The sequence below is a fragment of the Protomyctophum bolini genome (assembly GCF_963924005.1).
Source record: "Protomyctophum bolini genome assembly, chromosome: 2".
In the NCBI taxonomy this organism is placed as follows: Eukaryota; Metazoa; Chordata; class Actinopteri; order Myctophiformes; family Myctophidae; genus Protomyctophum; species Protomyctophum bolini.
The window spans coordinates 43,864,045-43,881,975 of NC_137863.1; the positions used below are offsets into that span (position 1 = coordinate 43,864,045).

The window sequence follows — 17,931 nt, forward strand, 5'->3', positions numbered from 1 at the left end:
CACACATAATCGGCAACAAGAATATTATATTAAAGATGGAGTGCCACGATTTTTTCCCCACCCTGAAACATGATCATCAGGTATTATTATAATATAAGGAGGAAGAACTTTTTTTCCAAAAAGTGTATACAGTATGTGTTAAAATCATTCTTTTATGTGGACACGCCCACCAGTTCATTAAGTATGCCTGGTTTGCCTGGTGGGTGGTGATTGGGTGGTGGTGATCCACCTGGACTGAAGCCGCACCCACAGCTGTAGTTGTATGATAAAGGGGGAGGGGTTAGGGGAGGGGAGGGGCTGATAGTGTGGTGTCACTATATCACTGTTTACTTCATTGGCCCGTTTGACTGTCAAGGGTTCAGCCTCCAGGAAGAAACCCCAAATACAAAGTTAATACACCGTTGCACATAAAAACGACTCCAGGGTGTCTAATGAAGTATACTGTCACCTCATAGAAAAATAAAAAAAGAATGTGGCTCTCCATCTTTAACATTCCAGTGTCAGACGGTCAACTTGGTGCTCACCTCACCGGCCATTATCTCACCACAGGGCTGGTCAACCCATACACACATATAGTGGCTGATGGGAAAAGGCTATTAGGAAATTAAACTGCCGTTTGCTACCATCTGTCCCGGTGACAGTGGTGGCATTCAATCAACATAGTATACAATTGACTAACAATGATGGGGCATGTCGTTATGGGCGGGATCAATAACACTATCTGCAGGCGCATATGGGGACTCGTGTTTTCTTCATTAAACTATGATGAGCAACATATCTTTGCCTGATGTTGTGTTAGTGTCACCCCCCTTACATTTTGGTATGGTGTTGTGTGTGGCCATAGGGTTTTCAAAAACGCACCCCTATTGGTCTGTTTGCAGTGACTCCAATATTAGATATAGGGCTAGGCATTGGTTGAAAGTCCAAATAATTGATAAGAGAGATTTCTTTCTCTCTCTACTATTGGGTGTGCTAAATAACTGTGGAAAGAAATACTTCTGGAAATCATTTTAGGTTTAGCACTCACTCTGGAGTGAGATCTCCATCACACAGAGTCACATTATTAACCACCTCTACAAACACTAGGGATGCACCGAAAAATAAATTATTGGCCGAAATCGAATAGAGAATATAGGAAACAGTTGGCCGAAAACCGAATACTGAATATAGGAAACAGTTGGCCGAAAACCGAATACTGAATATAGGAAACAGTTGGCAGAAAACCGAATACCGAATATGCCAAACAGTTGACCGAATATCCGAATATGATTAATATTATATATATTTTTACCTACCATTTCCGTCATGGCCGTACCTTAAAGCTATACCTGATTTATGGCAAAAAAAATGGTTATGGCAAAACTTAACTTAAATAATATTCACTATTATGGGTCCATAAAACATGTATTCTGCTCTTTTGAATGCATTAAGTGCATACACTATTCTGTGATATATCTTCGGCCTATTTCTGCCATTTTCTGCCGAATACTTTCCTGCGGCCGAATATTCGGTGCATCTTTAATGAACACTACAGTAGGCTACCTAGTTTACCTCTGTCTGTCTGTCACAAATTGCCTTCTCACTGCAGTGACTGCACACATACTTATTTTCCACATGCACAGCACACAGTGTACCAGACATATAAACGAAGCTGCGTGGTTCAAAATGGAGTCCTTCTAATTGACAGAGAGACACAGTTTGGTGGTGCTGCTAGTGTGGAGCGCCAAACATTCACTCCTCGAGACTATAGAGAGACACTGTGTGAAAAAGGCCAGCTCAACTAAACTACAAGTACTGAAGCTGAGGTCATGCTGACCTCCTCAATTAAGAACTGTTGGCTGGCAGCTAGAGGGCAAATTGACATTAGCCTATCACTGCTGTATTCTCAATTAGTGCAGCACCTGTATCACCACCCTGCAATCAGCACGGCACACTTTTAGAGTTTGTCAAGCCTCTGGATGACAAAAATAAAAACTATAAAGACTAAATAAGGGCCACCCTGTGAATGCATAAGGTGTGGAGAGAGAGAGAGAGAGAGAGAGACTGTAGCTTTACTGTATCTATCGTTTGCTGGAATATTATTGGCAAAGCCCAGCGTTGGGCGTTTGTTTGTTTGTTTGTTTGTGCCCATTTGCATGCAAGTATCTTTGGCAACGTCGGGGGTGGGGGGGGAGAAATGGAGTCCATCCCTTGAAGGAAAACGGTGTGCCGTATTTTCCATTCCAACATTAACTCCATTTTGACCTGAGACAGTTCTCTGAAAAAGCTACGTTTCTATGGTCAGTCGTTCGTTCGATAAAAAAAAGAAAAGAAAATAGCAGACCTATACAAGCTCGTCCCAATGCGTTGCTGTGCACTTTGGGCATGCAGGAACATCAGGGGCTAGAGAAGAGAAGCTCTGACTGAGGGAGGGGAGAGACAGACAACTGAACTGCCTGCTGCTTCCATATATATATACCTTCTCCTTCAAGCAACCATCCAATATATACTGTCTCCACAATCACCCTGCACCCAATCCGTCGTATATCTCTGACAGCTGTGAGGAGAAACGAGAGAGAGAGAGAGAGAGAGAGAGAGAGAGAGAGAGAGAGAGGGAGAGAGAGAGGGAGAGGACAGAGATACAGATATACAGTATATAATTAATACCATTTGAATAGACACTCCCGGGTTGCCGTGCGATGACAGATCATCATCATCATCATAATCATACGCATAGGACAGAGCCGGTGTTTGTGTGTCTATAGCGAGTGGGAGATCGAGATCAGTGCTGGGTTGAGAGAGAGAGAGAGAGGGAGAGAGAGAGTAACTGTGTGCCACTCCGAGGCATTCCATCATCCACCAAACTCCTGCAGCTTCCCTCGTTTCCCTCCTCCTGCCGGGGAGAGAGAGAGAGAGAGAGAGAGAGAGAGAGAGAGACACCACCAAAGAGAGAGAGAGAGGAGAGAGAGAGAGAGAGGAGAGAGAGAGAGAGACGCTTCCAAAGCCAGAGGAGAGGAGACGTTGAGAAGAGGAGGATCTACGGTCGGTATAGAGGAGAGGAGAGGAGAGGAAAAAAAATAAATCCTTATCTCTCTCTCTCTTTCGCTGCCTTCTCTCGGCTGCATCCTCGCTGCTCAGTGCACGGCCGGTGGAGGAGGAGAGCGGAGGAGAAGAGACGACACTGGCTGGCATTTTTTTTCTTTCTTTTCTTTTTACGATCGGTCGGTCGGTCGCTGCGTGCCCCCCAACGAACGCCGGCGTTTCTTTTGATTTTTTTTTCTTATTTTTTTGCGCTTCCCCCCCCCCCCCCCCCCACCCACACACACACACACCCACACACACACACCGGTTGAGAGAGCGCGGGGGGTTTCTGAAGAAACACCAACACCACCACCACCAACCAACCATCCCACGGCTGAAGAGTGGCTGAAGGAGAAGAAGAGAGAGAGAGACGCGAGCCAGCCAGCCAGCCGGGGGTCTCCAGGATGCTTAACAACCTGACCGACACGGAGGAGGGGGACGGGGGAGCACAGAGCCAAGGTGAGTGAGTGAGTGACGACGGAATATGTCACGTACAGTAACCGAGCACACACACACAAACACGGGGCGCATGACACACGCACGCACACACACACACGCACGCACGTATACATATACGCGCACTTCACACATATATACCATACACGCGCCCCCAATTCGGCCGTGAAGGTATGCGGAGTGCACAAAAACGTTTACGGAGAAAAGGAGAGAAAAAAAAAAAAACCAGCATGTACGCCGACGATACTGTAAAAGTGCACAACGTATATCGTGTTTGTGGTTAATTACACGTGTGTTTTTTGCACGTCGTCGTACAGCCTCGGGGCCAGCGAGCGAGCGGACGGTCATCACAGAGAGAGGGGGTTTGTGTGTGTGTGCGTGCGTGCGCAAGCGAGCGTGCGCGACGTGCGCCCGTCGCTGCATTGTACGTGTGCTTATGCTCTGCTCTGCTCTGCTCTGCTGCTGCTGGCGGAGAGGCTGCTGCTCTTTACTGCAAGGCTGCTGTGACAGGAATAGTAATGGGCTCTCTCTCTCTCTCTCCGACGCGAGGGATATACGCTCGGTGAGTGTGAAGGCATTACAGGACTTACACAGGATGCACGCGCTCCTCCTCCTCGCCGCGTGCATATCTCGAGCGCACGTAGCGCGTAATCAGACGAACACACACACACACACACACAATGCAGAAACAAACACACATTTCTGGTGTGTGTGTGTAGCGTCCATTTGCTGTCCTTTCCCGGCAACATACAGTTAAACACATATCGCATATGGTACATTCTTTCACACACACACACACACACACACACGCACGCACGCACACGCGCGCACGTCCACACACACACACACACACACACACACACACACACACTCCACTCCACTCTCAATCACAGATGCCAACCTGCTAGTGCCGCTAATCCCATCACCCCCAGCTGTCAAAACGAGCCCTTGTCCAATCCCCCTTCAGCACTCAGCCCTGTGTGCTTCTGGGAGCCCGCATGGAGAGAGACGCTCCTGACCTACCTGTTGTGTGCCATGCACGGAATGGCTCTGGTTTTTTGCCTATATCGTAGGCTCTTATATAATAATTGCCAAATGTTATAGTGATTTGTTTCAAAGTATAGGGCCGGGGGAAATTATTCCAGCATTATATAATATCCAAAACCCCATGCCAACTATAATAACCGCCCTATATAACTCGTTCCCTCCCATTTCACGATAATAAAAAACAAATATGAGCTTGTAGATCTGTTATTTTTCAATAGCTAAAGCACAACGTAATGCTATAACACCAAAAGAGGGTTCCCGCCCAGAATGGGTTAAAAATCCAGAGAAGAAGAGCTGGACCCCCGGAAGAAATATAATCGGCCATTTTTGAGCCAGGGTGGCGGCCATTGTTCTATAGCGATAGAACCATTGATATATATATATATATATATATATATATATATATAACCGGGAGCTCGAATTAATGTTTATTAAGTTCACAACGTCATATACTTTTACCCCATTCTGAGCCCCCTGGAAGTGCATGGAGTTTTGGGGGATTTCGGCTAGCGGTATATATAGCTATAGCGAAGGAAGCTAAAATCCGGATTGATACAGTTTCATCAAATCTCGTTGTGTCTCGTGAATGGCAAAAAGGAGGGTTTTTTTAATAGCTTATATACCACGAGATATCGCGAGAAGGGCATGGATTGTGTTTATTGTGTATAAAGGTTAATCGGTGAATCGAGGAACACTTCGACGTGAAAAACATTTTTAACACCGTGTTAATGTTTGAAATAATCGTGATATTGAGTTGAGGTCGTATATCGCCCCAGCCCCTCGTACAGTATATATATACCAAGGACATTTTGAGTACGGTTGCCCCGACTGTTGTAATAGTTGCATTAGGAATGAAACCTCTAGTCATGGCTATACTCACGCTACACCAAAGGGTTTGCAAGATCACCTTCCCACATGAAATGTAAACGTGTGACCTCGGAACCATACATATAAAAATGGAGATTATCAACAGGTTATATAGTGAACTGTTCAGTCTCTTTGATTCATAAGGCATTCTACAGTGTATATAGATATATATATATATATACGTCATCTCTCTGTTTCTGACTGGGATACAATGACGGATGGAACTATAGCGTTATACCAAAACGAAGCTCGACACAGCAGCTCCAGCTCTCGTTTGTATATATAGACCCTTTCATTGTATACTGCTTACCCCCCCCCTTGTCTTTTTGGGGGGGCGCTAACCAACCCCTCCTATATATATACAGTATAACCAGTTTCTGATGTCTTGTCCACAGACGTTGTCCTATACACAAACATTTTATAATCCCATTGACAATGAATGGATATTTTTTTATTTTTACGTCATACAGTTCCTGAGCAGATTTTCTCTCTCTTTTTGGTTATGTGTCCCATGGGGGACACAGAAGAGGCATATATAGGCTGTGTGTATATGAGAGATTATTATTATTAGGCTTCTTATACGCTTTATATACCTGTGAGAAGGAGGGGCTTAATGATGAAAAAAATGTATTTGGAGGGGGGGGGCTCGGAACATGAATATTTAATTGAATGCAGGCATCGTCTTTTTTCCGTGCGTGTGTGTGTGTGTGTGTGTGTGTGGGGAGGGGGGGGGGGGGTGGTAGTGGTGCCAAAGCGCACCAAATGGATCCCAAAAGGGATGCTGTTTCTGTGTGTGTGTGTGTGTGTGTGTGTGTGTGTGTGTGTGTGGGGAGGGGGGGGGGGGTGGTAGTGGTGCCAAAGCGCACCAAATGGATCCCAAAAGGGATGCTGTTTCTGTGTGTGTGTGTGTGTGTGTGTGTGTGTGTCTGTGTGTGCGCGCGTGCGTGCATATAACCGTATACAGTGCATCTGTATATCCGGCACTGCCTTTTTTTTACCTGTGTGAGTGAGTGTGTGACTGCATGTGCACTGTGTGCGTGCGTGCATGCGTGCGCCATTGCCTGTGTGCATATACAGTACATGTTGCTGTGTGTGTGTGTGTGTGTGTGTGTGTGCGTGGGGGGCTTATACAGTATATGATTGAACATGCATGTATGTCCATGAGGGGAGCATTGCACATGCCAGTGTGCGGCAGAGCATACAGTGTAGCTGTATATATATATATATATATCTCGCCGCCTAGCGATGGCTATATTTAGAACGCTAGACTCTTTCATTCGTCAAGGCCCCTTTTTCTGATCCGGGAGGCGATGAATCCTATCCACGTTGAGCTAATTGCTGACCGAGGAGACTTCTAATAAAAGTCCATACGTTACAGTACTGTTTAGTTCAAAAATAGGCCTGGATGCTGATGATTCATCACGTCTTAGGAAGTCGTCACACTTTTTGGCATATTATGCTTCCTTTATATGAAATGCTCTGTTGTTGTACAGTCCCACGGTATATTAGATCTCCTCCGTATATGACATAAAATGACATATACTGTACTGTGTGTGTCTTGTTGTAAACGTATATACTCCCGGATGATGCGTCTTTTTAGCGTCGCGTTATGCTTTAGCTATTGAAAAACAGCAGATCTACAAGCAAAAAAAAGCTCGTAGCGCGCCACCGAGTGGCGCGCTACGAGCTTTTTTTGAAAAAATCGAAGAACGACTGACATTTTTTAGAATCTGATCTCAGGTCAGAATGGGTTATAATCAGACCAGTGTGTGTCCTGCAGTGGAAACCTCGTATGAATCTGATCTCAGGTCAGAATGGGTTAAAGGGGTATAGGCAATGCAGAGATGGACATGTTGGTTTGTTTATATACACGTCATTTCATTGCATTATTATAGTTCACATTTGGAGAGCTCAAAAAAATCACGCACCCAGAAAGAAAGCATAAACACCTTATAATTTATAATACTGTGTTGTATACACACAGGTGCAAAACAATGCAGATCTATATTATAACAAGCCCACGGCGGTACAGTATATACGGCTGCCGGTTTTAAATCGGCAATTTTTTTTTGGGGGGGGCACGGGACACCGTATACGCATAAATCGGAGCTTAACATATACAGTTCATGTTAAGTGCACATGCATGAGGCTGCTGTGCTGCTGGGATCAGAGATGCCAGAAATGTCATGCTCTGTGATGTATACTGTATAGGTCTCTCTCTCTCTCTCTCTCTCTCTCTCTCTCTCTCTCTCTCTCTCTCTCTCTCTCTTCATCTCCCCCTCAGACCCACCCCCCCCCCCCCCCTCCCCTCCCCTCCCCCCCACCTCATCCCCGCTCATCCTGCTAATACCTCCGGGCCAGAGAGCTGTGCATCAACCTGAATAGCTGTGTTTAGTCATCACTCTCTATACACTGTGGAGGGGAAGAGGAGGGGAGAGGAGGGGAGAGGAGAGGAGAGGAGAGGAGAGGGGAGGGGAGGGGAGGGGAGGGGAGGGGAGGGGAGGGGAGGGGAGGAGGGGAGGGGAGGGGAGGGGAGAGGAGAGGAGAGGAGAGGAGAGCCTCTTCAACAGTACAAATGTCAGGGGCAGTCACTGCATGGCCGCAACAGTCCCAGTATATGTCACCCCCAAACGGTCACCCCCCCCCCACACTGCGTGCGTTCGTGTGTGTGTGTGTGCGTGCGTGCGTGCACGGTGCTGTGACTCCACAGCGTACCGTTGTACATCCACAAAGCTTGGATCAGGGGCTGCCTTAGCGTAGCGCTGTCCGAGGTGCTGATTTAGAACATTCATTACACGGCTGGGTTACAGCCCCAGAGAGAGAGAGAAGGAGGAGGAGGAGGAGGAGGATGCAGGCTCTCTCTCTGTGTGTGTGTGTGTGTGTGTGTGTGTGTGTGTGAGGACAGAAGAAGAAGAAGATATGAAGAAGAGGATGCACTGCATCAAGGCGGAATTTGCATATTCATATGTGATAATTTTGTTCTCTGTTCGCTGCAATGTTAATTATCTGCACATGTCTCTTTTTTGGAATGGGGACTTGGCAAAAGTATCTCTCTCTCTCTGTGTGTGTGTGTGTGTGTGTGTGTGTGTGTGTGTGTGTGTGTGTGTGCGCGTGTGTGTGTGTGTATGTGCGTGCGTGCGTTGGAGGGGGAGGGGATATGTAATCAAGACTAATTGGGGAGGTGAAGTTTGCGTGCTTCATTAGGCTTCATGCTTGAAGTCCAGGTGCTGATGTGATGTCACAGTGTGGCTTGCAGTGGTTGGAAAGTATATCTATATGTGCATTTACTCAAGTACTGTTACAACTAGCAGCATATTTTTTTTGTTGTAATTTTGTATTTGAAAAATGTTCAATGTTCAGTATTTAGAAGGCGTTTTTAAATGGGTTAACTTTAAGGGCTTTAAATTAACATATCGAAGAGGTTTTATTATGTTTTATTATACCTTTGGAGCATTATATAACGCCGAAGTATTTGCAGCTTTGACCCATGAAAATCCTCCTCCTGAAAATAGTCCCATGGTTTGTTATCGAAGTGAGAGGCTGCTGTAGTCCAAGTCAAAACCACCGTTCACTTGCATTGAACTCATTTTCCCAGAAGCCCTTGCAGCCCTGCAGAGCACGGGTTTCGATTTCCAGGTTTCGTCATCATAACGCGACGCCACAGTTTATTTTTAAATATATAAAAAAAAAAAAAAAAAACACGAATTAAACACAAAACAAATAGCGGGTTTATAGCGTATTAAACCATTCTGAACGGGAACCCCTTTTGGTGTTATAGCATTGTGTTATGCTTTAGCTATTGAAAAATAGCAGACCTACAAGCTCATAGCGCGCCACTCGGTGGCGCGCTATGAGCTTGTAGATCTGCTATTTTTTGGGAAAAATCGAAGAGCGACTGACGTAGAAGAAATGTTTAGAATCTGATCTCAGGTCAGAATGGGTTATAAGTAAAACATTGTGCTTTTCCCCACCACTGGTGGCTTGTTCTCGTCAACTAATAGCAGAGAAAATGTGTATCCAGAGATGGAGGGACCATGCAGTGTATCCGCAGCGCTTCTCCAAGTGGCGTATAACCCATTCTGACCTGAGATCAGATTCTAAAAAAATGTCTTCTATAAATCCTGACAGTTTTCCATTCTGACCCGAGATCAGATTCTAAAAATGTCTTCTATACATCCGGACAGTTTTCATTCTGACCTGAGATCAGATTTTTAAAAAAAAGTCTTCTATGTCAGTCGCTCTTCGATTTCTTTCAAAAATATAGCACCTGGCGCGCTACGAGCTTGTTGATCTGCTATTTTTCAATAGCTAAAGCACAACATGACGCTAACGACAAAATGGCTTCCCGTTCAGAATGGGATAAGGGGGCATTCCCAGGTGTCCTTGAGCATGTTCCCTGCAGCAGCTAAATGTTTCATAAACCAAACGCTCTGTATATATAACTCTTAGAATGTATACAAAGCAGCACCTATCTGTTCATTTCCCTCCTATCGTGTGCGTGTGTGTGTGTACGTGCATGTACGTGTGTGCGTGTGTGTGTGTGTTCGAAGGGTGTCGGCAAGGGGAAAATGATGCCATTTTTGGTGGTGTTTCGCTCTCCCTGCATGTTGCCTCTCCCTCAAAATGGGGGACGACGATCTGGTTCTTTTGCACGCTCATCCTTCAGGAGAACAGTCTGGCTCTTCTATAATCCCCCCCCCCCCCCCCCCCCCCCCCCCCCCCCGTCGTTTTTCTAAACGACACGCACGTGTCGGGCCATAATTATGCTCTCTGACGGGAGGGGTTTCATCTTGAGATATGCGTGTATGGATTATTGATCCCTTTTTAATGTATAGGCAGTAGATTGCCATTGCGGCCCACTAGGTATACGGTAGCACTATACTATACTGTAACTATACATCACAGTAGTGGCCCCCACGGAGATTTGACTGTGTGCACGCAGCGATGATGATCATGAGATATTATATATTATAATAATAGGGAAATATAAACCATACAAACCGTGTCTGGGTCGGCTAATTGGGAGCATTGATCCTGTGCTGTGTTCCTGTGTTAACCCATTCTGAACGGGAACCCGTTTTGGTGTTAGCATCATGTTGTGCTTTAGCTATTGAAAAATAGCAGATCTACAAGCTCATAGCGCGCCACCGAGTGGCGCGCTACGAGCTTGTAGGTCTGCTATTTTTTGAAAAATCGAAGAACGACTGACATTTTCAGAATCTGATCTCAGGTCAGAATGGGTTAATCAGACCAGTGTGTGTCCAGTGGAAACCTCGTATGAATCTGATCTCAGGTCAGAATGGGTTAAGTATATGAGCAGGAAACCTATATTGTGCCAAGCGATATACCTTTAACACTGTGGGGTCTTGTTATAGCAAGCCGACGGTCCAATCTTTAGTGCATCTCGAGTCAATGGTTCTCAAAACGACCGGTGTTTGATTTTTCTTTTACATTATAATACAACAGGTCGTTTCGAGTAAAAAGTGCTTTCAAACCAGCGCAAATATAAGAAAGGATAACCATTAAAACAAAGAAATCAGCCCTATATGCTCTGTTCTGTTCTCCCCAGAGCGAGCGCATGCAGCAGACTCGGAGGCTATAGCTATAGTTTCTTGGGACATTTGTGGTCGTATGTATAGTGGCTTTTGTCTGTCATTGAAGAAATATGATTTTTTTTTTTTTTTTAGTGGCGCAACCCACTCCATGGAACAGCAATGTCCGTGTTCACCTATATGTGTTCACCTATGTGGCCATGATGAGCGCCAGTATATGACTATGAGTACCAGTAGGGGGCGCTGTTGTGCCAGAAACGGAGACATAGTATTAGTGCTGCGCTGTTGCCTGCTATAGGGAAGAGGAGGGGGGGGGGGGGGGTGGGTAACTGTTGTATAATTGCAATATTACACTCAAGGGTGTTTTCTTTATCGTCATGAATGCACTTCTGCAATGTCTTTCGGAACTCGCCCCCTGTTCCGAATAACATGCTATCTATTCTACAGTGATTTTTTTTTAGAATCTGATCTCAGGTCAGAACGGGTCAGCTGACAGCCGATAGCCGCTCCAACTGTAGCCCACCTGCATGCTCTCTGTCCCCCTGTCCCACTCCAAAGACACTTTGCAAGATGGCGGCTGCTTCTTGCACCACCATGTCAAGGACCCTATCTAGGTTGTAACTGTGTAGGCAAAACACTTTGATATTAATGGTTATATACATAAAACATATATATAATTTATAAATGCGATACCAACAAATAATAACTTATACTCGCCTCCTACGGTATGTTGGTTCCATTTTGAACCAAGCTGTAACACAATGGATTGATTGAACATCCAATTAAACATGCTCCAAAAAAGAAAAATGCACACGGTCCCCAAACATGTTAACTTAACTTAACTTCAAGTGGTCAGCTGCATGGTGGGTGGGCCTGCGAATGCTTTCAAAGTGAAGCGGTTTCGGAGAAAAAAGCACACTTGAATATACAGTATGCATATACTGTACCCTGCATGTATTATAGTGCAACCTGTTCATTTATCCCATTTTGGGCCGGGAACCCATTTTGGTGTCATGCTTTATAGCTATTGAAAAATACCAGATCTACAAGCTCATAGCCACCGAGTGGCGCGCTATACGAGCTTGTATAGGTCTGCTTTTTTTTTTTTTTTTTAAACTGTCAGGATTTAGAAGACTTTTTTTTTTTTTAGAATCTGATCTCAGGTCAGAATGCTGTTAAAGAGCCACCATTCTTCTGTGCGTTTTAGAATCTGATCTCAGGTCAGAATGCTGTTAAAGAGCCACCGTTCTTCTGTGCGTTAAGCGTTTTAGAATCTGATCTCAGGTCAGAATGGGTTATGCATGCAGTGCCTGCCATGCTATACGCGGGGACCGGCTCAGCGGGGAGCCTCTTCCTAACAGGGATGCGCCGATGCAGCTTTCACACACGTCTCAAAAATGTGACGTGGATGGAATGTGAAAGAGATGCACTGCTATAGTACTGTATATACAGTATGGAAGGAGCTATAAGCCTCGGTTATCTTCCTCTCTTCGTGTGCGTTCATTAATTAAAACCCATTTAGGCCTGACGTCGAAATGTATATAAAATGTCCGGTCAAGGATTTGCGACACGTTTTCACGATTGTTTCAAAAAATTAGCAGACCTATACAAGCTCGTATAGCGCGCTTGTAGATCTGCTATTTTCCCAATAATAGCTAAATTATAAACATAATGCTTAAAACACCAAAAAACAGGGGGTTCCCGTCCCCAAAATGGATTAACCACTTTCTAGGTATAGGCGTCGATGTCGTTCTCGACGAAACCTTTGCACCGTTTTCTAAATCGTGAAATAAAAAAGCTGATCTACAGACTCGCAACGTCGCGTCGCAATGCGACAAAGTACGACAAAGTATAGATGCATGGGTCAGTCTGAACGGGAACCCATATCGTGTTATGCTTTAGCTATTGAAAAATATCAGATCTACAAGCTCGTAGCGCGCCACTTATAGGTCTGCTATTTTTGAAAAATCGAAGAACGACTGACATTTTTTTTAGAATCTGATCTCAGGTCAGAATGGGTTAATCAGACCAGACCAGTGTGTGGAACCTCGTATGAATCTGATCTCAGGTCAGAAGAATGGGTTAATCGGGTTGATCGGTTCGTGGACTCCACTCTATATGTACGTCCATTCAGCCATCTGTGCAGTGTGCATTGTTTGATTGTTTTGCTGTCTCTCAGTCTGTCCATCCACCCTTCCACCCTTCCATCCACCCTTCCATCCACCCTTCCATCCACCCTTCCATCCATACACCCTTCCACCCTTCCATCCACCCTTCCATCCATGCACCCTTCCATCCATCCACCCATCCATCCATCCATCCGTCCTCCTTCCCTCCCTGCGAGCCCATGGTTTGGGGGCTGCTAGTGAACAGGGCCTGTAATATAATGATGTTTTAGTTATGGCTGACTGTATATATAACACTGTAAAATGCTCCCCCGGGGCCTTTTCTCCTCCTCAAGTTGTTGTGCATGCTCAACGTCGTTATTCTCTGTCTCGCCCCACTGCTGTGAACGGAGAGAGAGAGAGAGAGAGAGAGAGAGAGAGCGAGCAGAAATGCACTCTAAGTGAGAGAAATTGCTAGCTAATACAATACAACGGACACTTGTTACCGGATGGGTATATAAGGTCGTTTGTCTACTCTGACCGCGACAACACAAAAAACGCACTTGCAGTTTTGCACTTAAATGTATATATCATACTCAACGTGGGCGGTGGACACTAGACATATGGTTTATGATTTAACTGTATATATAACGGCGACACACTTTTGATACACCTTTTTACAGCCCATCTGCTGCATGGCTCTCTCTCTCTTACAGTATATATCCTTATATGACCAGATCTCCAAATCTCCGTGGCAAAAAGAATATGGATGCTGTGGGTTTCAAGTGGTTGGCCATTTATAAAACCCATTTAGGCCTGACGTCGAAATGAAAAACAGTATTCTGAAATAATATATATTATAATATATATATATATGAATATATATTAGATTTGTGCCGCATTTTCACAATTTTTCATAAATAGCAGACCTACAAGCCACCGAGTGGCGCGCTATGAGCTTGTAGATCTGCTATTTTTCAATAGCTAAAAAGTACAACATAACGCTTATACCGGTAGTTATAAAACACCAAAGGGGGTTCCCGGCTTCCCGCCCCAGAATGGGTTATAGCCACTTAATCACAAAAAAACGAAATTATATTTAAATAATGCACACAGCACGGTTACTGTGAGCTTTCTTTTTTTTTTTTCACATTATTATTTTAATGTTCTCCTACAGTTTATTGCTCACAATTGGGATGCCACAATGAAAGTAACTCTCTCCACAAACACTGCACTGTAAAAAGAAAATGACTCCCTGGCCATCATGCAATCTTCCTTTAACCCATTCTGACCTGAGATCAGATTCATACGAGGTTTCCACTAGACACACACTGGTCTGATTATAACCCATTCTGACCTGAGATCAGATTAAAAAAATGTCAGTCGTTTTTTTTCAAAAATAGCAGACCTACAATCTCGTAGCGCGCCACTCGGTGGCGCGCTATGAGCTTGTAGATCTGCTATTTTTCAATAGCTAAAGCATAACATGATGCTATAACACCAAAATGGGTTCCCGTTCAGAATGGGTTAACTTACGGATCATTTGCTAAGCAGCAAATGAAACATAGACGGTTATAATTACACGTTGCGTCAAATTAAACAAAGGTGAGTAATAATGAGAAGGTGGGGATACAATTGTGTGGGTATAAAAAGACGATGTTTGCTAATTAGTAGTATGGCAACCAATAATTCAGAGAGTATTCAGAGTATAAAGACCAACTGCATATTTTATTCATAGCTTGGTTTTCTCAATTAAATAATGGGTAAAGTGGAGGGGTATATAACCCATTCTGAACGGGAACCCATTTTGGTGTTATAGCATCATGTTATGCTTTAGCTATTGAAAAATAGCAGATCTACAAGCTCATAGCGCGCCACCGAGTGGCGCGCAACGAGATTGTAGGTCTGCTATTTTTTGAAAAATCGAAGAACGACTTGACATTTTTAGAATCTGATCTCAGGTCATGAATGGGTTCATCAGACCAGTGTGTGTCCAGTGGAAACCTCGTATGAATCTGATCTCAGGTCAGAATGGGATAATTAGTGCTTATGGACCTTTTGTTCTAATCCTATAAGCCCGTTGACTCATTCTGCACTAATGAATATCTCTGACAAATCAGCCCCGCGCTGATGTTACATAAAGGCCCGGCGTGCGCTCGCTCGCACGACACAAGACATGAGCACGTCACATACTGTACTGTGCATGTACACGCACACAAAGCAGACACACAAACACACACACACACACACGCACAAAGCATATACACGCGTCACACATGCACACAAAGTGCAGCAGAGCTCTCCCGAGAAATTGCCGTTATAATGTCGCCATGCTGAGAAGTCGCACAACTCCCTACTGAGCCGTATAAGGATAAGCACAATACCTGGAATTTATATAGCGCTTTTCTAAGTACCCATTAATGATTTTTTTTTAAAGCATTAAAAAGCAATAAAACATAGATTATAATGGAACTCTATGGACAAGACTGTCACGTGTAGGTGAGGTAATAAGGACAGCCAGGCATGTATAGTGTTGGAAACCATGAAATGGGGTTTTAATTCAGAAGAACAGGGTGAACATGAAATAACTTAAAAAACAGACTGAAACAGGTGACTATAGGATATACAGTATGACTCGACAAACACTGACTGGGGGAACAAGACTGATGAGGGTTAGGGTGCATCAAAATTCAATGCAAAATATTTAACGACCAAATATCAAACTGTTCCTTTGCTAAAAGATGCCACTTCATGTTGTAAGAACATGTGCAAAATATCTTTTCAATATATGGTGATTTACAGGTCCAACGCAGCATGTCAAATTTGGGTAAAAGTGCAATTTTCGGTGTTTTTTTTTAATTAAATGCAAAATATTTAACGACCAAATACCAATCTGTTCTTTTGGAATTTTGTTACAATGGCTATAAAAATGATCTTTGCAAAGTTTGGGGAAAATTCATTCAAATTTACTGGTCCAACACAGCATGTCAAATTTGAGTAAAAGTGCCATTTTCGGTACTTTTTGGACTCCCATTTTCTATTATCATGTCCATTTATCAAAATTACAACAAATAGTTTTTGAGAAGATGTTATTGGAAAGAGAAAAATGTGTTTATTTAACAATAAACATTACATTGTCATTTAAATCATCACTGAAAATGGACTCTTAGTCCTTCACTGTGTTCATGTTCAGCTTGCGCTTGCAGCGAAGATTGGGCTGCTTACAGCGATCATGCTCAACTGCTTGCAGCACATTCTGCATATGTTGCTCACTCTTCGCTGCTGCCACAAAGTCTGTTTGACCCCACGCTCAGCGCAGTCATTGACGACGTTGATAGCACGCACATTCATCACACCTGCCTGGAATGATGCACTGGTAGCCCAATCCTCTACATTGAGTGACATACATGCTGGATCGATCTGCAGCTGGTGCATACCAAACCACCTGGTGGTCAGTGAGAGGACTGGAAACTTTGGCTTGTCTAAACCAGTGCCAAAGCGCTGCTCATGGGGCTAGCATGGGAAGATCATCTGGCTTGTGATCCAAAATGGCATCCAAAAGTGCACGTCGCTCATCAGCTGGCACCTTGGTGCTGAAGAGTGCCAGGGGCAGCATCTCAGGAGTCAGGTACCAGAGGTGCCTCTGCAGTGCTTTCATGGCTGATGTTGCAATGCCCTCGTCAACAGACTTGTAAGCGTGCAGGTTGTGGTAGAGTGTGAGGTCATTCCATGCAGCATCTACGGCCGTGTCACAGGTCAGCCACCATGTTGCATAGATGTGCCATCATAGATGTGCCACCATGTTGCACAGATGGAGGAGCGTTTGACAGTGGTGGTTGGAGATTCAGAGCAGCTGAAATTGCTTGGCGTGCCAGCATACACAAAGGGTAAAGACAAGGCATGTGGAGAGATCATTGCCAGGCTGACTTGTAAGCTACTGCAGGAGTGGTGCTGTGACGACCAGATTGTCAACATGGCATTTGACACCACTGCATCAAACACAGGACATCTCACAGCAGCCTGCATTGCCATCCAGCTCTCACTTGGTAGACCACTGCTCTGGTCCGGGTGCCGGCATCACATTGGTGAGGTGATCCTCAGCCACATTTTCACTGGCCTCAAGGTGGAGTGCTCACGCTCACCAGAGGTTACCTTGTTTAAGCGTCTGCAGGACAACTGGAACTTGCTGCCACACAATTGCAGTGACCCCTTGTCCCGCTACATTACTGCCAACGCCGAACAACCGTTCCTGGGCAGGTTACGTGCTGAACTCACTGCATGTGCTGCGGCAATGATAGAATACAAGCGAGGCGACTACCGTGAGTTTGTGCAGCTGTGTCTTGTCTTTCTGGGTGCAGATGCAGCACGGACTCCAGCAAACTTCCAAAGACCGGGAGCGCTGCACAAGGCACGCTGGATGGCCAAGTTACTTTACACTCTCAAGTTGGCTTTGCTGGAGCAGCATATCGCCTTGCTTCCCCAGGACACCATCACCACACGGCAGCAGGTGCCGAAGATTCGGGCGTTTGCCAACTCCATTACGCACATCTATGCAACATGGTGGCTGACCTGTGACAGTCGTAGATGCTGCATGGAATGACCTCACACTCTACCACAACCTGCACGCTTACAAGTCTGTTGACGAGGGCATTGCAACATCAGCCATGAAAGCACTGCAGAGGCACCTCTGGTACCTGACTCCTGAGATGCTGCCCCTGGCACTCTTCAGCACCAAGGTGCCAGCTGATGAGCGATGTGCACTTTCGGATGCCATCTTGGATCATAAGCCAGATGATCTTCCCATGCTAGCCCCACAGCAGCGCATTGGCACTGGTTTCAGCAAG

General features: G+C 44.9%; 1 protein-coding gene across 1 annotated transcript in view; it reads left to right on the top strand.

Annotated features, from left to right (window-relative positions):
* Nucleotides 1–3,464: 3,464 nt before the first annotated feature.
* slc12a5a (solute carrier family 12 member 5a) overlaps nt 3,465–17,931 on the top strand; it is a gene marked incomplete at both ends in the record, with an annotated part of 263,063 nt that continues 248,596 nt past the window's right edge. Inside the window, one exon of the mRNA XM_080785760.1 lies at nt 3,465–3,519. Coding sequence (XP_080641886.1) covers nt 3,465–3,519 — 55 coding nt within the window. The remainder of the gene's footprint in view (nt 3,520–17,931) is intronic.